This window comes from Cajanus cajan, chromosome 11 (genome assembly GCF_000230855.2).
Source record: "Cajanus cajan strain Asha chromosome 11, NIPB_CcT2T_4, whole genome shotgun sequence".
Classification (NCBI taxonomy): Eukaryota; Viridiplantae; Streptophyta; class Magnoliopsida; order Fabales; family Fabaceae; genus Cajanus; species Cajanus cajan.
In genome coordinates, this window is record NC_138527.1 from 33,636,893 (window position 1) to 33,657,786 (window position 20,894).

A 20,894-nucleotide genomic window follows, 5' to 3' on the forward strand; every position below is an offset into this window, starting at 1 on the left:
TCCTATCATGGTCATACGCACTAGATTAATTTTATAAGCACTACCCTTACTTAGCATACTAGATTAATTTTATAAATGCCACCCTTACTTGTATAAACCTGAACTGAAACTCGGGCAGAACCTCCACCTCTCTCCTTAAACAAGAACCGAAACTCGGGCAGAATCTCCTCTACTGGATTCTTCTTTCTCTCTCTCCTCTTTCCTCTCTCTTTTCTCCCTTTCTCTCTCTTCTTTCTCTCTCTAGGAATTCTTCTCTCTCAAGGCATGCATTTCCAACACCCCAAGGCCCCTATTTGTAGCAAATTTTCGCCACCTAACCAGAACGGCCCGTTCCGAAAACGGAACGCCCGTTCTGAACCCTTCAGAACAACGTAAAATTTTCGACTGGAACGGCCCCGGAACGGCCCGTTTCGAAACCCAGCAGAACGGCCCGTTCTCCTTTCGGAACGGCCCGTTCTGCAAGGAGAACGCCCAGTTCTCCAAGCAGAACGGCCCGTTCTGCAAGGGGAACGCCCCGTTCTCCAAGCAGAACGGCCCGTTACCTTTGGAGAACGGCCCGTTCCGGCCCTGTTCTGCACAAACACAGAACACGCATTTTTATCTTTTGGAACGGCCCGTTCCGCTTTTGGAACAGCCCGTTCCAAAATCCGAAAATACCCAAAAATTTTAATAAAAATTACGAAAATGCCACCGATAATTACTAAAATGTCATCCAATAGTAAGATTACAAAAATACCCCTATACCTTTGAAAATTTACGAAAATGCCATAATAATAAAATGGGTATTACACGACCCACCCAGGTTGAACTCATGATGGGCCGGGTAGTCCACTAATCCATCAATTTTTTTTTGTAATAAAAATTTAAGTATGATTTGTAGTTAATTTTGTATGATATGATATTGAAAATTTTTATTTTGGACTTTTATTATGATTTGTATTTAATTTTGTATGACGAGTTATGACTTATGACTATTAATGATGTTATTTTTATGACTATTATGTTAATTTATAATTAATTTAAAATTTTGAATATTGTTGATAATTTTTTTTTAAATTTTTGGTGGGCTGGCCCGTATAACCCATTAATCTGTGATGGACCGGGCTAGCCTGTTTTGACAGCTCTATTTTTAAGGGATATAAAAGTAATTTTACTTTATAAATACTAGTATATAATTTGTGTGTTTAGGGCCTTGCAATATATCGTGATCGGAGGGTTTTAGGTTTAAAGGGTTTTACGCTTACGAAGGAAGAAGGAGGCATGGGGAAGAACGAAGGAGATCTATGGGACGATTCAGCTCTCATCAATGCCTTCGATCAAGCTATTTCTACATACAAGGTTCTCTTCTCTCTTTTCGTAACCGTCTTTTTCACTCTTCGCCGTTCAATTCGGTCCTAATCTCACCGATTAGCGTTTTATTTACAGAAAATGCATACCAGCGCCAAACACAAGCATGCCTCGCCGCAAGAGGCGGATACGGTGGTCGGAGAAGATGGCTCCGATGCTCACTGCGAAACTCTCCGCACTACAAGGTACTGTTCAACGAACACGCTCCATTTGAACCACTGCTATCGTTTTCTTGTTAATTAAATATATATCACGCGCATGACACTATATACTCTCAAATGTGATAGAAGTTGTAGCTATGTTACTTTGCCCTACACTGGACGATTTCAATTATTGTGTGACCTTTCGGCTTCCACTTCTCATAATTGTGCCAATTAGTGTATCAAACAGAACATAAGTTATCGCAACTTTAGGCCATCATGCCACCAAGAAAAAATGTCTCGAATGATTTTCTTAATGTTAAGGCCTTGAAAGAGAAATTAGGCAACAATATAGCCTTATAATACGCAGCAGTAGTTTCTTTTTTTGGTTAATTATTCACAATTTTGTTTTATTGAACACAGGGATGTTGACACAGATGGCTATATTCCGGCTACTGCTGTGTCGGATTCTGGTGTGGCTGGTACTGAGTCGAAGTTGGAAGAAAATCATCATGCTGAGTCACTGGTGGAACAACCTTGTCTAGATTCAACAAGTGGTCAAGACATCAATAGTGCACAGAACGGTTATGCATATGCGCAAGGTGACATCAATAATGCGCAGAAGGGTTATGCATATGCTCAAGGTATAGATGATTATAACCAGATACTTGCACAGTACTATGAACTTGAGGAGAAGAGGGTGAAGATTTTGGAGCAACTTAATCAATATGGTGGTTGGAATTACCAAAATGTGCCTGCTGCTTCTAGTTTTGGTGTACAATACTCTAATTCTCAGGATTATTCAATGTCTGCATACCAAGTGTCTGATCCAAATGCTGTATGTACATGTTGCCCTTGTTATAGTCAATTTTCATTGGCTCCTTGCGCATCAGTTCCTGGTTGTTCTTTGGGTGGATCGTATGTTGGCAAGCCTTGTAACAATCTTTCTGGGGAAATGGTTAATAAAATGTCATTTCCTTGTGATGATGGTAAGATACGCAAAATGGCAATGGGAGCTGCAGAGAAGGCACTGTCTACTATTAGAACAACCATATCTGGTGATTTAAATGTGAATGAAGGTAATCCCATTCCTGAAAGTAGACAAGTGCATGAATGTTGCATTATGTTAATTGAAATTAGTTAATTTACTTGATTATATTTCCATTTTTTTCCCTTTTCTTTAATGCACAGGTTCTCTCATTTTCATAAATATGATATAATTTTGGTACTTAATATTGATGCTCCAAGAGGCAAGAGTCATTTTGTTGCAACAAGAAAGAATAACATAAAGAAAATACCATTTTTTTTTTGTAGAAATTGGCAAATTTATGGTTTTATTAACATTTAATTCAGTCTAAAGCTGGAATCATTTGTTTGCATCTAAAGGTTACTTTTTACCTTCTGAAACTAAAATCCATGTCAAAAGCCCCTTGCTTCATCCGTCTTTTGATATCCCCTGTCTATGAATACCCTTGATTCTTGACGTGATCTTGGATCTATTTTTGCGTTTGTAGGACTGATCAGATAACTTGAATGCATATTTTATTACCTTTGAGCTGGCATCAGCTGAAAAATTTCCTCAATGTTTCTGTAGTATGTTGTTTCTTATTTGCCATTGTAATTTGATTTGATGAATTAATATGTGAATGTAATTCTGACTTTGCTATCGTAACTTGCTATAATTCATTGTTTACGAAACATGCTATCAATTGTTTTAATGTCTGTTGGATATAAATGATTAACACCTATTATTACTTGTTTCTTTCTTGTGTTTTGTTCACTTGGTTGATAAAATTGTAACAGCAACCAAATGGTGTGTCCTTCCAACATTGTGCTTCATTGGCTTTACTTCATTGTCTAGATACATGACTTTACTTCATTACTATCTAAATTTTTTGGGTGTATTTGATACACAACATAATTGTGTTTGCTCCATGCAATTCAGAGGAAAAGAGAAACAATGCTGAACTTGAAGAAATTAATGGCTCTGAAACGGATTTTGCTGCTGTTTTGAATGCTTGGTATTCTGCTGGCTTCTACACTGGAAAGTAAGTGTTTATCCAAGTTTTATTTATGATAAGCATCCGCTCATCTTTCATACAAGAACATATTTTTAACATGATAAAGAAGCAAGTAGTTGATATGATTTTTTTTATAACAAAACATAGTTCTTTAGATTATTGTAGTATTATTGAACTTTGGTTGGCCTAATGCTTTATTGTAGTACCAAATTATTTAATCACGGTTGATCTGTTTTTGGTTAATACGAAGGTTTGGCACAATAAACTTTGATATATTGCACCGTCAAATCAAACTTATTTGTATACTTTTCTCTCTATTATATGTGCCACTTCCATACTGAATATGCAACCCTCCCCCCCCCCCCCCCCCCCCCACACACACATATCATGGAGTGGAGAAATGCCACTTAAGTTTTATTTGCACTGTATACATTGGTGCACCTAGTCGAAGCACATGATTGGAGGAAATGATTATCGATACTTAAAAATGTAGTAGTTATTGCTTTAAAAATGATTGGAGTTTTATGATAACAGGTATCTTGTTGAACAATCCATTCAAAATAGAAGACAGTAATAAACTCCGACATCTTCTTCAAGTGGAGGCAAAAGGGTTCCATACAAGTATTGTGAATTTTATACACAACAATTGGGTAATCGACCTGCATCGTAACATCTTCGGGAAATCGGGAGAATTCTTATCTCTGATTGGATATGCTGGCTCATCGTAAATTTTGATACCTTGGTTCTAGTTTTCTTACAAAGATTTTGCTGGACATATTGAGGGAATGTATATGGACTCTGGTGCAGACATTAATACTTTGCCATGTTTAAAATGCATAAATCCATCATTTTGTTTTGTCGAGAGAGGGTGATGGCATCATTTGTTGCTCTTTACGTTTGTTGGAAATTAACATCAGAATGAGTGTTAAAATGTTGTTACGTGTCTATATGATGGCATATAGAAACGCAACCATGACTGCATACTTCGTTAATGCCAAAGTTGAAGATCTTCTTAGGTCGTTTTGTTGTGGTATAATTTTATAGTATGGTGAGCAGTGCACTATGGGAGCATCTGCATATTTAGTTTATAATTTTTAATTTTATCCAAAGAAAAATTACAAAAGGTGACGAGGGTCGAAATAAGGTCTTGTTTTTGGCTACTCCAATCTCATTTTCTTAACTATTAGGCTAGTTTTAGTGATTTTGCTTAACTAGTTTAATTAAATTTTCATAAGATCTCATTTATAAATTATTTCCATTGTCGAGGAGGAAATAAAATTAGTTTGTTACAATGAATTGTAAATGATTTCCGTCAGTTATTTTAAATAGCATATTGAAATATGTTAGAAAACATTGATACTGCGTGCGGTAGAAAAAAAAAATAAAAGAAGGGAAAGTGAAACAGAAATGGAGGGAAAATAAAGGTTATTTAGTTAAAATTAAATTAGTAAAAGTTATTATAAAAAAAATTATCCTTATTTTTTTTTCAATTTTTATCGAAACCCCCATGTATATAGTCTGCGGAGGGGATAATTGATTGGCACGGCCGTGTTTGCATAAAAATCGATTAGGAGGGGACGGTATAATAACTTAATAATTGATTAGGAGGGCAAATATACAAACAGGGGTTGTTATATAAAGAAAAAGTTTAATCGATGAGGAAGAGCATAATCGATTTTTCAGAAAAAAGAGAAAGAAAAAAAGAAAGCATTATCGATATTTGTACAAGGGGATATTCACGAAATAACAAGTGAAAATGTGAAACACTCAACTCCGTCAACTGTTCCTACCCGCCCTCCACTTATCTTATTTTTTTTTAACTTATTTCTTGCATACCAAACCTAGCATTATGGATATAAATCATAAGGTATTTTTATATATTCTCTCAAACGTTTATATAAGTATTTATAATTTTATATGTGGGATAATCATGAATAAGCTATAAGGTTTTCAAAATGTATCATAGAAATAAGTTCTTCTGAACACAGTTTATTTCTTCGTTGAAACTAGAAAGTATCTCGGTATCAAATACTGCACATTTCTATTTTACGGTTTTGAATTAAAAAAAATTAAAATTTGTATACGTCTTGTTAACTTTACATGAAACAAGCCACGCAGTGCTCATAAAAAAGAGCCTTCTAGTGCTGGCTAATAGGACGGATGCTAGAATTATTGCTATCTCTATTATGTTAGCGAAGATTTCGCTTGCACATCCTATTGAAATCCACTTTTTCACATAAACCATATTGTTAACCTGATAGACTATGGCCTAGGCCAAGGAATCTAAGAGGTGATATCTTAAAAGAACAAAGAGGAATGAGATGATCTTAAAGGCCTTTTCATATATTTGTATATATAGTAATTTCTTTGTATAGGCTTATTTTTACTTTTGTATTTGTGAGACACTTTACTTGCTTTTATTAGTGATTGTATATTATTTTTAGGGTGAGTTACTTGGAGAGTTTAACTCTATTTAACCTCCTTTGTTGATACATTCATTTTATATTTTTTCAGTAGGGAAAAAGGAGTGACATTTAACAATGCTTGAAGGTGTGACTAGTAATTGGGCCAGAACTGGACCTAGGCAAAATTTTGCATATTAGACTCATTTTGCTCCTAATTTTTCATAGATTTGATTTAGCTAGGTCTCATCATCATATGATGAACCTAACTAAACCAAATCAAATATTTTTGAAATAAATCATGGAACATTTTTGAGCCTTGGCCGCCTAGCTCATTCCTTTTGTTCTTGGCCGAAATTTATAGCTTCTCCTACAAGCTTTGAAGCTTGCCTTCCAAGCTTCTAAACCTTAATAAGTTTGGCTGACCTTACCATGGTTCTTAAGTGAACCACGGTCAAGGTTAGCTTCTCCTACAAGTTTTAGAAACCATGGATGGTTAGCTACACCTTACCATGGTTCCGAGTGAACCATGGTTAAAGTTAGCTTACACTACAAGCTACCTCTCCCTATATATTTGTAATTTCTACTCTTGGATTCACTTTTGAACATTTGAGAAATAAAACTTCAAAATTCTCTCTCAAGAGTCCCTCCTAAAAACCGTAGAGAATTCTCTCTTTAGGTTTCTACCAAAGGTACTTCAACCTTTGTTTGGTTCCTCAAGTTTCCTTCACAAGCTAAGGAAAACCGAATCACTTCCATTGCTTCTCCACCATTGGAGAATCCTCCAAGGTGTTTCCGCCACTTCAAGGAGTTTAACCTCAAGAGTTTCTTTGGTCCTTGCATGGAGAACTTGAAGAACATCAATCTTCTCCAAGTAGCTTCCATCATAACCCACCTATTAAGACGAGTCATAGAAGTGAGAAACACATTATTTTAATTATTTTTATTCTCTTCTTTTTCAACACCACTTACTAGACCTAAAGGTGTGCAAAAAATCCAAATTGATCCGAACCGATCCACCGATTCGATCCATATTGAAAAATCCGATCCATTTTGAAAAAAAATCTGAATCAAACAACTTTATAAAACCGGTTCAGTTATCCAAAATGGATCGGTTCGGTTTGGTTTACGGCCATACTTTAATGTCACGTATGCAACAACTAGGACGAAATAGTATTTACTAATCTAACAATTGCCCTCTAAATAAGTCACTAGTTCGGTAGAAGGATTGAGTTAAATGACCCAGGAATGGTCCAATCACAAACTAATAACACATAATAACGAAAAAAGATACGAACCTCTGTTTATTTCATTTAAAATGTTTTTAAACCACCATTCTCCCCACACACTGCTGCCTTACAGATTTTGCTCCAAAAGCTGCCGCTGTTAACTAACGGGGAAAATGGCCTCATTGTATTTACTCTTACTCCCTGTACAATTATTCTATTGCAGCTTTTATGTGTGGATCATACCCTTACTTTATTGGCAGCTTCCTTGATCTGGTCAATTGTGAAAATACCAAAGAAGTCATCATCTGTGACACCATTGATAACTGCCAACGCAACATCATCAACACTAACAGGTGGAGCCAATAGTAGATCAGATGCAGGAAGTGAGCTTAAAGGTTTGGTGATGTTCTCAACTGCCCTTAGAATTCTTTCTGCTGGCTCCCCCACCAAATCCAAAGGAACCACAAAACGATCCACTCTCCTCTTCCCATATATGAATCCAGGTCTTAATACAATACCTGAAAATGTTGAGATCAAAGTGAAATGTCAAGAATGCAATAAAACACAATAAGACATATCCACTTATTTAGCTTTATATCCTTCAAAAACATGGTATTCATCTTCCGCAAAATCTATTGTCGGATCATCAATGAGCTTTGGCACTATCAGTTTAAAAATAGTCGTTTCAACAGATTGAATCATTTGTAGATCACGTGATGTTATCTAAAAATGGGTTTGGATTTAGAACCTTGAGTCCTTGCTTACAAAACTGGAATACCAATTTACTTTGAAGATCATGAAAGGCTAGAATAATTACCTGAATTGGGGTATTTAGCAAGAACCTCAGATTCTGCTTTCCTCTTTCCCGTAAAGTACCCAGATGATAGTAAAAATGATGGTAGGTTATAATCATGAACTGAGATTAAAATGAATTTGGGAATTCCTGCGAGGCAAAAGTGAGGTGAGAACAGAATAGCACATTAATATATTAATCTTTGGTTCCATACATGAACTCAAAGCATTGTAAAGAAGAAATATCCCCAAATAGAATGAACACCACATAAAGCCACGTGTTCTCTTTAGAATAAAATAGAATGCAAAACAATAGCTGACAGCAATTTCTCATCCAAACCAACCGACTGAAATGTGAAGAAATGTGGCAATATGCTAAGTACTTTTGTGCAAAATGAACTTGCTGAGGAATGGGAAAGTGCCAATGACTTTTTTTGACACAGCTGGTAAGTCAGATTAAGCTGCTCATCAGTCCACATCTAACTGTTTCCTTCATCTCCCATTAATTCATCACTTAAAAGCAATATTTCATTAATAATCTCATCGCCCAGCATTGTTGACATTATTACAAATAGTTATTAGACCTTACCTATCATTGCTCCTATTGGTTGATCAAATTTTCAGTGACATTGACCACTGAAAAATAATGTAGTTTGCAATCAAAAAGAAATTGTTGTGTTGATTAGTTCCACTAATCCTTCCCCATATTCGTAAACATGCTCTAAAAAGAAATAAAGCACTGCAAATTCCAGATTTCAACAAAGTAACAAGTAAAGAACAACAGCTCTTTGGAAAAAAAGAACTCTAGAAATCACATAAGGATATCATCTCCTACTAACGGGTAAATAAATAATTGTAATCTACTTGATGAAGTGATGATACTATTAGAGAATTCATTGCAATTCTTCAAATAAAGCTAGCTACCTTTAGTAATATACGACAATCAAGTAATTGAACTGAGGATGTGGATTGCTTCATAAAGATCAGAGAACATTGCTCTGAAAAGGTTATATCTTGCATTATGGAATATAGTCTGTCTAAAATATAGTCTAACATGAATGATGAATGCTTAACGAAGGTGAATTTAACTGCAAATTCATGCTCAATGAGAAGGCTCACCATAATCCTTTGCCTCGTTCACAGCCACAACATTTGCTTCGCCATTAATTCGTTTCATCTGTTCATCACTACCAAAACCTCCAAGTGTTGAAACCACTGCAGTAGCTCCAACAAGTACTTCATCCCAGTTTACATAAAAAACATCTCCTGCACATCAGGCAAAATACTGAATACCCTCCAGAGGAAAAACTGAAGACATCACTTGAAAAATTGCTTACTTGCCACCACATTATATTTGATATACTTCACAATTTTCATTCAATGACATTGTTATGGTGTTTAAATGCTCACAAATCAACCTGAATATTGGCCGGATGGAACTAAAGGATCTTATTTATCAGATCATACTTGGTTAGTGTATCTTCAGGCTAACATGAAATACTCCAACAGTCGTTAAGGAACCATAAAGAAGACAATATCAAAGATAATATTGACATTATATTTTATTTGGTCAAATCGTAGTGTATGTATAATTACTTGATCTTAATAATTGTCTACTCTTCTCTATGATTAAGACGGTGTTTACTCTCACTGAACCCACTTCCTGTGTGTGCTTGGATGCCCTTAACCAATTACAGAAAAAAATAATCATGTATCTTAGTATTAGGTTACGTTAACATGCCTGAAATCCAATTAACTTGATCTACCCATGCATCTGAGTTAGTAGGTCGTCCAGACCTGTAAAACAAAAATGTTATTTAAATAAATATAAATGAAGTACAGAGAGGAAGAGTCAGATTGTCAGACAGGAGTAGCCAATCAGTCAAACATTTGTCAAACCTGCTTAGGCTTATGACTTCTATGCCCCTGGAGACTGCTGCCTTGCATATGGCAGAACCAACAAAGCCATTCCCTCCTAAGACTACAATCTACAAAGAGAGACAATGTCACATGAATATTTTTGCAAAAAATACATAATTTATGGATAATCCCGAATTAGTTAAAGAGTGGGATATGCATACATACCCTTTCACTTTTAATATTAGCCACAACATCTATGGTGTTGGATTTAGAATTCGGGCTGACACCTGCTTCTGCAAAACTGCAGTTAACTGCAAACCTGCAGAACAGTATATATAAACCATTAAACAACATGTCATAAACATTTAAATCCTGTCTAGGATCATCTGACAATCAAGACCCATTAAGCAAAGGGGAACCAAACTTGGTCAATATCTATCGCCATAGTTACAAAAGTCCTCAATAAACCTGTGTACCACTTACTGAATTCACCATACCATGTACTGTGTATTTAAAGGAGGCCTTTTAATAATAATGTAAAAAGTGATGAACTGTGCACCTGTACCCATTATACAATACATGGCAATTACGTGACCGGAATTGAAATAGTATCCACAAAGTTCTAAGTTCAAAACTTGTTGCCCTCATTGTAATCTTCCAAACAGATTAAATAAAAAAAAAAAACACATGCTAAGTGCTAACTATGACTATCACCAAACAGCTGGGAACTAAGGTCAGTATCTTGAAGCAGACACCATCTGAACTTAATGCAAATACTGTTTGTCACATGCAACACGAGAAAATTCTGAGATCTTATTGAGAAGTGCAGGATAGAATCACTACTTAAAATTAAAACCTCATTGAGAATGTTGAAGGGAAGTCGTAAGTGTAATCTACGACAAAAAAAAAGTGCTTTCTTTTATCAAAATACCAAATGCTTATAGCCCAAGGTAGATCACTGAACCTTGTTGAACGAATTAACCTACAACATCCTGAAATCCCAGCACCCAATTTCCCCCTTAGGTTCCCAATGTAACATGAAAAAGACTTAATTTTTTTACTATCCCCAAACTAAATATCCAAAATCCTTATATTATACATTAACCAGTCAACAACAAAAAGCAGAAGCTTAAACTTGTTCAGCGAACAAGCCCGAATTTCAACTTGATGAGTATGACATGAGCAATCGGCGAACAAAGAAAGAACCCCCCAGAAAACTAATTTGATGGGTCCATGTTCGGAACAAAGTAATAATAATAAAAAAAGAAAACTTGTGAAGTGGGGAAAAGGAATTGGATTACTGACCGGTGATTTTTGAAATGGAAAGTGGGTGGAGTTGGAATGAGAGGCTTTCTGAGAGAGAAAGCGGTGGGAATGGGACGAGCGGAAACGGCAGGGAGAGACAAAAACGACACCATTTTGAGCTCTGGCACTTACCAGCAGCACAAGAGAAAATTCAATGAATGAATGTAAGTTGCACTTTCCACCACGCCATTCAATTTCCTCTATTTAAAACCACTCAAATTGCTACTAATTGCTATACCAATTTTTTTTTTCCTGATAAAAAAAAATGGTAGTAATTGCTTGCTTTTCTGATTTGTCTTCAACAGTACCTACTACCATATTCTAGATTGCAGAAAATTAATGGTTAATTTTGTTTTTTTTTAATTAAATATTATTTTAACTATGATAAAAATCGATTACAAAGGATAAATAGACTTTCATATCTTAAAACTAAATTTTGCAATTACTGAATTAACAAATTTAGTCAATTTAATTGATATAATAAGATGTGTGAATTATCATAATTTTTTTTAATAAAAGTTTTATTTTAATAAAAAAAAATATTTGGTGTAGAAAAAAAAATGTTCTCTCATTTTCTTTTTCTATAATGTAATTTCTCATCCGTATTGTTAATTAATACATTTAAATTTTATATGTTAATATATTTCCAAAAGCAACTAAATAAATTCATTGAATGAATCCATTTGTTTCAATACCTTACCGATTCATGATTTATGATTATTAAATTATTATTTTAATTGTCCTTTTGTCCTTTTATTTTCTCGGTTAAGTTTTTCCTTCTCTATATTTTATGATGATAAAATTATTGAAATTATTTATTTTAATAATAGTTTACTTAAAAATAAAAAAATATAATAATTAAGTAAATGATTAACTCGGTATTTTAAAATTTACACTAACTATAGTGACTTCAAATCATAGAAATTGTATCAAAATTCATATGATACTGAAACTTTTACTAATGTAATTAGAATGAGTAATTTGTTACGTGTGTTTCTTGATAAAGAAATAATATTTGATCTTATTATTGTGAGTATGTAATTGTGCATGAAGATATTAATTTATTTTTAAAATGAATTGACTAAATAAAAAAATTCTTCAATATAAAAAAAATCTTGGATTTGATGGGCTATAGTCGAGGCCCAAGCCCAAGACAGAGTGAAAATGGTGATGTTAGTAGGACAATTGGAGTTTGGTGCGTTGAATTTGGAGAAGACCAGAGTGAAGGTAGAAGAGAAGAGAGGGTTTGTGTTTTCGTAAAATCTCGAAGATCTGAGAGAATGGCTCGGTCTAGCAGCAAGGACGCTCAAGACCTTTTCCGTGCTCTTTGGTCTGCTTATGCTGCAACGCCTACTAATCTCAAGGTGAACTTTCTTCTCTTTCAACAAATTTCTACTCTTTTTTCTAACTCCACTTTTCTTCTTCTTCTTCCAGATCATCGATCTCTATGTCCTCTTCGCTGTCTTCACCGCCCTCATTCAGGTACTTTCCACGTTTACATACCCAATTTCGGAGCCGAATCACTCCCATTTGTTTCTTCTGCGATGGATTTCGCTTTTATGCTGTTGTTGCCTCTGTCTTCTTGGTGTTTTAAATAATTAAATGAAAACCTAATTCAGAATATCTAATTTCCAAAATCCTGTCGTTTTTTATTGATATCTGGGAAGCAAAGCAAATGCTGTTTATGTTATTGCTTTGCGATGTCATTGGCATTGGCGCTATTGTTTGAGATCTCCATGGGGCTTTTCTGCATCTGCTTAGTGGCAGATCCATGCTTCTCTGAAAAGCCAAAGCTCGAGGAATGAGGCTCGGTATTTGGTTAGCCTCTGATCTGTGTGTGGTGGGTATAGAACCGGAATTTGAATGTGCAATTTCTCAATTGTTTTGACCTTGTAGTTGTAGAAGAGGATTGCAATGAGCTAGCTCATGCCAGCCTTAGATGTTTTAGGAAAACTGTATGGGCAGAGAGTGTGGATCCAGGAAGTGCCCCTAGGCATGGCAACTAAACCCGCATCCGTGGGTATCCATCCAACTCCAACACGAAAAACTCACTTTGACTGGGTACGGATTCGGGTATGAGTTTTCTCCAACTTGAGAAATCGGGTTCAGCTATGTAACTCTCTGCCCTTGTATCCGTCCTGCTGCATTTTTTTTACAGCAAAGAAATATATAAATATATATATATATATATAATTAAAGTTAAGTTTTTTATAAATATTAAAAATACAAATTAATTATTTTAATAAATAACTAATTTAAATTATAACAATAATTAAGTAACAAACTTAAAATTGTACATTTAATTAAAAATGTAATTTAATTCATAAATTTTCTATTTATAAGTTCTTATTTAGTATTTTTTATATATTATTTATATTATGATATAATTATTAAATTATACTTTAATTTATTTAAAATGTATAAGCAAATTAAAATTTTTAAAAAAATATTTGATGGGTCTCTATGCATTTGCCTGAACCCAACAATTCGATGGGGATGGGGATGTTTTAAAAATATAAACTTGTCTATTTAAAGCTTGAACCCAAACCCGGCCTACCTTTTATGGGGGTGGAGATGGAGAGAGCAAAATCTGCCCCCAACCTGCTCTGTTGCCATCCTAAGTGCCTTATAAATTTGTAATCTTGTGGCTTTTATTCTATTTGGATATTCTTCCAGTTTCTACTTTATGATTTCCTTGTTCTGTGTTAGAAGAAAAATGTACTGGTCTCTTTTTTTTAGTGGGTTTATGTTTAGTGAAGAAAAATGTACTTTTTTTTGAAACGTGTGTTCTTTTTGTTTTCCCTGTTATGAACAGGTAGTTTACATGGCTTTGGTGGGATCGTTTCCATTTAACTCTTTCCTATCAGGAGTACTTTCTTGTGTAGGAACTGCTGTTCTGGCTGGTAAGTGTTCTATGTTTATTACAATTTGAAGGGTAGCTAGTTATACATACATATATTTCAGTACAATTGGAGACTTTTAAGCCTCTCAGATGCATATTGCAGTGTTGGACTTGTAAACCTGATAGATATATATGCATAAATCTTGTTCTTGTCTTTCTGATCATTGTTATCCTCCCTCATTTTGGACCAGTTTGTCTCCGGATCCAAGTGAATAAAGAGAATAAGGAATTCAAGGTAAAAATACTTTTCTTGTTTATTTGATTTTTTATTTGACATTTAAATTGAAAAATCTGTTATTACTCATGTGAGTTGCAACCCATGATATTTTTAGGTTTGCTTTCTTTTATTCACCGTGTTATATTTCGACAATGTGGCAAGATGATGTAGTTTCAAACTTAGATCTCTACATCTTTAACATGACAAAACAAAGGAACAAGGAAATGAAGAAATGAGTTTGTATTCTGTGTATTGATTTCTACACTTGATAATATTCTTACGTATATTTGACTTTCCATCCTATTGCAGGATCTTGCACCTGAACGCGCTTTTGCAGATTTTGTTCTCTGCAATTTGGTGCTTCATTTGGTGATCATGAATTTCCTTGGTTAAATTGGGTTTGTGTGGCTGTTGTTTCTGATTGAACCCTTGGATAAAAAAAATGAATAGTATACCTAGAGATTTTGCCATTTATGTTGATTCCCCATTCCCCCTCACCATTTTTGTATCTCTGTTTTGAACGTAGAGATTTTGCCATCTTTTGAAGTTCAAACTACTTTTGAATGGTGACTACAGAAGGTGTCCACATGGATATCTAAATCTTAAAGATGCCAAGTTGTAGTCACAAGAAATTTGTAATTTTTTCGGTGAGATTAAATTTTCGGACATGACAGGAGACCAACGAATATAAGGATCAAAAGGGGGAGAGGATTGGTGAGTAGGGTAATATATTACAGCTGATTCCATAGTGATGCTTCCAAAAGAGCAAACGAAGCTGCGTAGCATATGGCATGGTATATCGAAGAAAATGAAAAAATAAAAAATAAAAAAATAACAAGCTACATACGTGTTTATTGCCTGTGTGGCCGTGAATCAGGATCTGTCATATTGACCAAAAACATTCAGGAATTCAAGGTGCTTATAATTCAACAAAATGCATGTAAAATAATTCTATCCTTCATCAGTCCATCTTTCTTTGTCCCAACTTATTTGCCATGGTTTCGTTAATTTACCGACGATTCCACCATTGGCTTCTTCACCAAATGTTTCTTTCCCTAAGCTAATCCTACTTGCGATGGATTCTCCTAGATGAAAAGGACGTCACACAGAATTTCCAGGTGTCAATCTAGCCCAATTATCAGGTTGCATTCATCAACCAATTCTATTAATTGTTTCAGATGCTACATCTAAATCCTTGATCTATACGGAAATTTTCTTGTTTTGTAAACTTCATCAACCCGACACAAGAATGACAGAGCAATCTTGAATAGGGTGAGCAGGCCTGCTTTAAAATATAGTTTTACCGTTTTCCTCCTTACCAATGCAACTACCATTTTTGGGGCAAGTGACTTTACTATGTTGCCATCTACTCAGAGCACCCTTTTTTGACACGTGTACAGTCTTTGTCGTGTTTGTAATCATCTTTGTGTGTTTGCATCAGAACTAATGTATGTCAAGCTGACGTGTTTTCGGCGTGGTTAGCATATTGACAGAGAGAGAGAAGAGTTTCATCATTAGTATTTTTAGCTGTCTTTGATTTTTCATCACATATTTTTTTAGATTTTGATGTGATTTTTTAAATGAACGCATTAGACGCCATATTAAACACGCATTTGTGTCAAGTATCAAGAGCCTAAGATTGCCAAGAGTGTTGACACCCGCCTACCTTTCCCATATTATAAGAACCCAAAAGAAACCATTATATGGTGGTTGCCCGCTTTCAATGAAGCTAAATCTATAAACATTCTTAGAACATTGTGATGAGGGATGTGATTGAGCAAATGAGAGAGGATTACTGTGAATGCAAGGATTTTGTCTGTTAAAATATATGCGAATTTTGTCTGTTAAAATTAAGTTTTGTCGTGTGGGCTTAGAGAAGAGATATTGTTTCAGAAATTTGGGCATCTTTTGGAACATAAGGCTATAAGAGTATTCTATTATGTTTTCAATATTTTTTAGATGGTTTTAGAACAACTTTTTGGGGGAGATAAAGAAGAAGAAAGTACGATTGGATGGGTGTATGTTTTGTATTTGTTTTTGTAGTGGATTCCATGATTACTAGCTTATGAATGAAAAATCATTTTATTGCATCAACCACCATTTGTGGAAGAGGAGGGAAAAAAAGGTAAAGAATCAACGACAGAAGTAGAAGAAGATTCGCTATTTTAGATCAAAATAGACTCCCCATTTCAAAATCAAAGCTAAAAAATTCCATGCTCACAATCAAATTGAAACCAAACCATTTTGAATATCATGATAAAACTCATTCGCAAACATAAAAAGAAAAACAATGCTCAGAGTTTATGCCCGCAAGGTTCAATCTTAGGTAGAGAGGTCCAATATGCTGCAAAGAGGAGAGGCCCAATCTATAGTGGATATGGGAGTCTCGGCCTACGGCGAAGAAGATTTTATTTTTTTGTAAAGTGCGACGAAGAAGATTGTCATTCGTCGTCAAAATATTATCATTTAAATTACGATATTAAAATAACCGTTGCCCAAATTGTTTGCCTATAACACACCCATACCCAGGGACCGAACCAGGAAAAAAAACATATATTAGGGAGCAAAAATTTATAACATGAGGCCATCCCTAATCAGTGCTTCTTAGAAAATTTTGTTTTTTTTTCTTATTATTTAAATATTCTGAAGTCGATGACATGTATAAAAACTTTTCTTATATATAATAAAATATAATCAATTGAGACGAAATTTTGTAAATACATAATTATTTCGAATAAATTTACTTTTTCTTTATTTTTTATCGTTTGACTAGAGCAAGATATTTCTTTTATTCCTTCAGGAACCGATTATTATCAATAATTTTTTTATATTTTTGTATTAAATGATTAAAAGGGAAAACCAACCCACTAAAATTTAAAAAGTGTATATATATATAAGAAGGAAAACAAAGAAATTGTATTTAACTTTTGATATAAAAAAATATTATAAGATAATGGTATTGTATAAATAATAGAATGTTTTTGAAAAAACATATTTTATTCTTTATTATAATTTACTAAATTTTTCATCGGTGCAAAGTATTGTCATAACCTTTTTTTAATGTAATTGTCTCAAATGAAACACTTAAATCCATCATATCAAAAGTCACTCTAAATGCAAGATTTTTCCTCTTTATCTTCACTAAATGATCAATAAAACATCATATCAATTTCTTAAAGGAACCATACTACGCATTGACCTTTCAAACCATCACATACAAAGACAACCTATCTCATTCTCTTACACAAATACACCTTTCAACAATATTATTAATAAAAAAAAAATCTAATTACTTTTTAACACAAAAATAAACTTTTCAACTTCCTTACCAACTTGCACAAGTAGTGAAATTATGATTTGTGCTTTAAATAAGTGTTTCTATGAGTGAATATCTCATTTATGTAACATTATCGATGTTGACACACTAGAATTACAAAGCCAACAACATTTATAATTAGAACTTCAAATAAAGTAAAAAAATATTTTAGACCAACCTGATTTGTATTACTTTTGAATTGCTATTTTTTTATTCAATTTGACTCATCAAACCATCGGTCCAAATTGACCTTAATAAAAAAGTGAATTGGAAATTAAATATATATATATATATATATATATATATATATATATATAAAGTTAAATAGTGTAATTTATGATGGAGTAGTAAATTATAAGCATATGCATTATCATATATGAAAAAGCCATCGACATATCCACAAGCTAATTAACTAATGGTCATTATATTAATGCTAGTGTGATTTTAGTGGTTGCAAATTAAATAAGTAATTACACACATTTTGTACCATGTACATACCTATGAACAATATTAGAAATGAAATTTGAAGATATTATTGTAAATTTTATTCTTACATCTTTATGGATATTTAAGACCGTGATCACTATAGTAACTTTGTATGTTTATAAAATTTGGTCTATATAGTTTTCGAATCGTGTTCAAAGTCTTCAAATGAAATAAGTTTTTTTTTGTTCGTCCCTGGAGTATCCACCGCCAACAGCAGTGACTAATCTCCTCGCTATGTTGGAGGCGCCAAATGAAATAAGTTTGGTTATGTAAAGTCTTCAATATTTAGTTTAAAATCTTATCATATAAGTTTATAAATAACTATATTATTTGATAAGTACTAAATCATACACTCACAATGAATTATTGATTCATTTTTATTTCTCTATTAGGCTAGCCTACAAGCGTGAGTCAGCCAAAATGACCGACTTTATTTAAGCCACCATTATAAAAACTCAACCCAATCTTATTTATCCAATTGACATCTCTATTTGTAACAAGTGTAAAAATTTCAATATGAAAATCTTTGATAATAATAGTAATAAATTAATAATGATATTAAAGACCAACCTCTTTATTTCATTTTATTTTTTGTTTTTTTTTAATGCAACATTTTGCACATATGCATTGACAATAAAGTGAATGAGAAATTGAAAAAATGATATTGATTTTTTGTGTGTACAATAACTACAATAAGAATCAAACATGAGTACTTATGCATTTATCTTAACTCCTTTTCATTACTAAGCCAACTCTAATAGTAAATAATGAATCATATTTTGAAATATAATAATATTTTAGTGTGCTTAACTTTTTATTTATTAAAAGGGAAGAGAAATTTAATGCTCATTCAAGAAATCTATTTATTTGTCAGATTAATGTTTAATTTTTTTTTATTCATACTTATGCTCCAGCTAACTATTTTACACATTTAAAAAAAACTGGATAATAAATTAATACATTCAAGATAAAATAATTATGTTAGTACTATTTATTAGTAATGTATTGAATGAGAGCTTGTAACACCACGAAATTGATGAATTAATATACAATTTTTCAAAGAGAGAGATTTATGTAAAATGAATAAATAGGCATTGGAATATGTATTGTGAATTAGTAAAATGACGAGGTGTAATAGAAAAAAAGCTTATATATATATATATATATATCAAAAAGTCGTCAAATTTATTGATATCCTTTATTAATGTACAAAAACCTTAAACAAATCTTATATAGTAAAAACGAGAGTAAAGGATAACAATAGGGCAAAAACAAGCTAAGTTAATTTTTGGAGACATAAATCTGACTATATAATTATTAAATCTGAGTTTGATTTGTTAACTTAAGATTTGACAAAAAAAACATTTTTATGTGGTATTTTTTTTTTCTTCAAGTTTTTTAGGTATAAATAAGTCAACTGGGCAAAGTATTACAAATATTATTATATTATTTGTTTTTAAATAAATAAGTATAATTTTTTATTATCAGATCAATTATTGTAGAAAATTTAACACATCTGATAGACCAACATATAATATAATATTATATTATAATTTACATTATATATATTAATTCTTAATTATCATAAATACAAAGTAAAGTATATATATATATATATATATATATATATTATTTTCTTTTGAGGAATTTGAGTTGGTCATTAATAATTTGTGACCAATTCAATAGGTTTATCGGTTCAACAATTAATTTTTAATTTTTTATATTTAAAGAATATTATGACATTTGAAATATATTTGAAGAATTTGAGTCAGTCATTAATAATTTGTGACCAATTCAATGGATTTATTGGTTCAACACTTAATTTTTTTCACATATCGAAAGAATGTTCAACATTTAATATTTATATCCTCAATTTGAAAGTACATAAAATTACGAAATAATGCTATCAGACCATTAAAGTTAGAAAATGATGTCATTCTCATTTAAATCTTCGAAGTTATGGCAAACGTGATTAAGATTCTTATATTTTATATTGGTCCTTAAATTTTAATAAAATATGGATTTAGTGTTTTTAATTCCAAAAATCACAATGAATTCTTTAAGTGATTAAATTAAATTAACATATTTTTCATAGTTTGAAGATATTTCGTTTTTTTAATATTCATTAAATAGTCATAGTTTTGTGTTTGAAAAAATATCTTTATGGATTAAGGAGAGTGGGTATTTATAAAATATTTTTAGTCTCGATTTTAAATGTTGTAAAAATTTTGAACATATAAGAACAAGTTCACTAGTCGAGGTTAAGGAATAAGAGTGACTTAAGGTCACTATTCTATCACAAATGTTGCAACTATAAGTTCGTTAATATTGTTAGGATTATCATATCTTATGTATTGTCACTTTGACACTTGTTAAATCGTCACATTTTTGTCATTGAAAAGACATTTTAGTGGGTTAAGGAGATTTTTTTTTTTTTATAAACTATCTTTAATCTCAATTCTTAAGTAATGTGTGACTTTTAGATATACCGGTAAAAGTCTCCTAATTGAGGTTAAGGGCAAGAATTATTTCTACCTTCTTTTTAGCATCATTAATATCATCATATTTAAAATATTGTTTATTTTGACAATAGTTAGACCATCATGATTTAATCGTTGAAAAGACCTCTTAGTAAATTAAAAAAAAATGATTATAAATTATTCTTAACACCAATTTTTAAGCGATATAAGACTTTTAAATAAATAAAAACAAAACATAATATCGATAAGATCTTAAGTTCAAACTTTAGTATTATTATAATGTTAATGAATAAAAAAATTAAATCAACATACTTTTCAAAGTTTGAGGTCAAATTCATTATTATAAAATAATATGGATTAAAAACATTTTATTCTTTTAAAAATCCAGCAAATGATT

At 32.5% G+C, this 20,894-nt stretch overlaps 3 protein-coding genes across 3 annotated transcripts; 2 read left to right on the forward strand and 1 right to left on the reverse strand.

Annotated features, from left to right (window-relative positions):
* Window positions 1–1,179: 1,179 nt before the first annotated feature.
* On the forward strand, window positions 1,180–4,372 carry LOC109800865 (uncharacterized). The gene is made up of 5 exons (XM_020361774.2): window positions 1,180–1,338; window positions 1,426–1,532; window positions 1,911–2,566; window positions 3,433–3,535; window positions 4,043–4,372. Exons 1-5 carry the CDS (start codon window positions 1,261–1,263, stop codon window positions 4,080–4,082), a joined length of 984 nt encoding a protein of 327 aa, XP_020217363.1. The 5' UTR covers window positions 1,180–1,260; the 3' UTR covers window positions 4,083–4,372.
* Window positions 4,373–7,188: 2,816 nt separating this feature from the next.
* Window positions 7,189–11,288, reverse strand: LOC109801395 (NAD(P)-binding Rossmann-fold superfamily protein). The gene is made up of 7 exons (XM_020362451.3): window positions 11,097–11,288; window positions 10,017–10,110; window positions 9,831–9,919; window positions 9,673–9,728; window positions 9,051–9,197; window positions 7,957–8,082; window positions 7,189–7,657 (listed from the first exon to the last, which is right to left on the reverse strand). The coding sequence occupies exons 1-7, from the start codon at window positions 11,207–11,209 to the stop codon at window positions 7,377–7,379; spliced, it is 906 nt and encodes a 301-aa protein (XP_020218040.1). The 5' UTR covers window positions 11,210–11,288; the 3' UTR covers window positions 7,189–7,376.
* Window positions 11,289–12,283: 995 nt separating this feature from the next.
* On the forward strand, window positions 12,284–14,883 carry ATDAD1 (Defender against death (DAD family) protein). Its single transcript, XM_020360541.3, has 5 exons — window positions 12,284–12,460; window positions 12,531–12,578; window positions 13,912–13,999; window positions 14,190–14,233; window positions 14,525–14,883. The coding sequence occupies exons 1-5, from the start codon at window positions 12,377–12,379 to the stop codon at window positions 14,606–14,608; spliced, it is 348 nt and encodes a 115-aa protein (XP_020216130.1). The 5' UTR covers window positions 12,284–12,376; the 3' UTR covers window positions 14,609–14,883.
* Window positions 14,884–20,894: the final 6,011 nt, after the last annotated feature.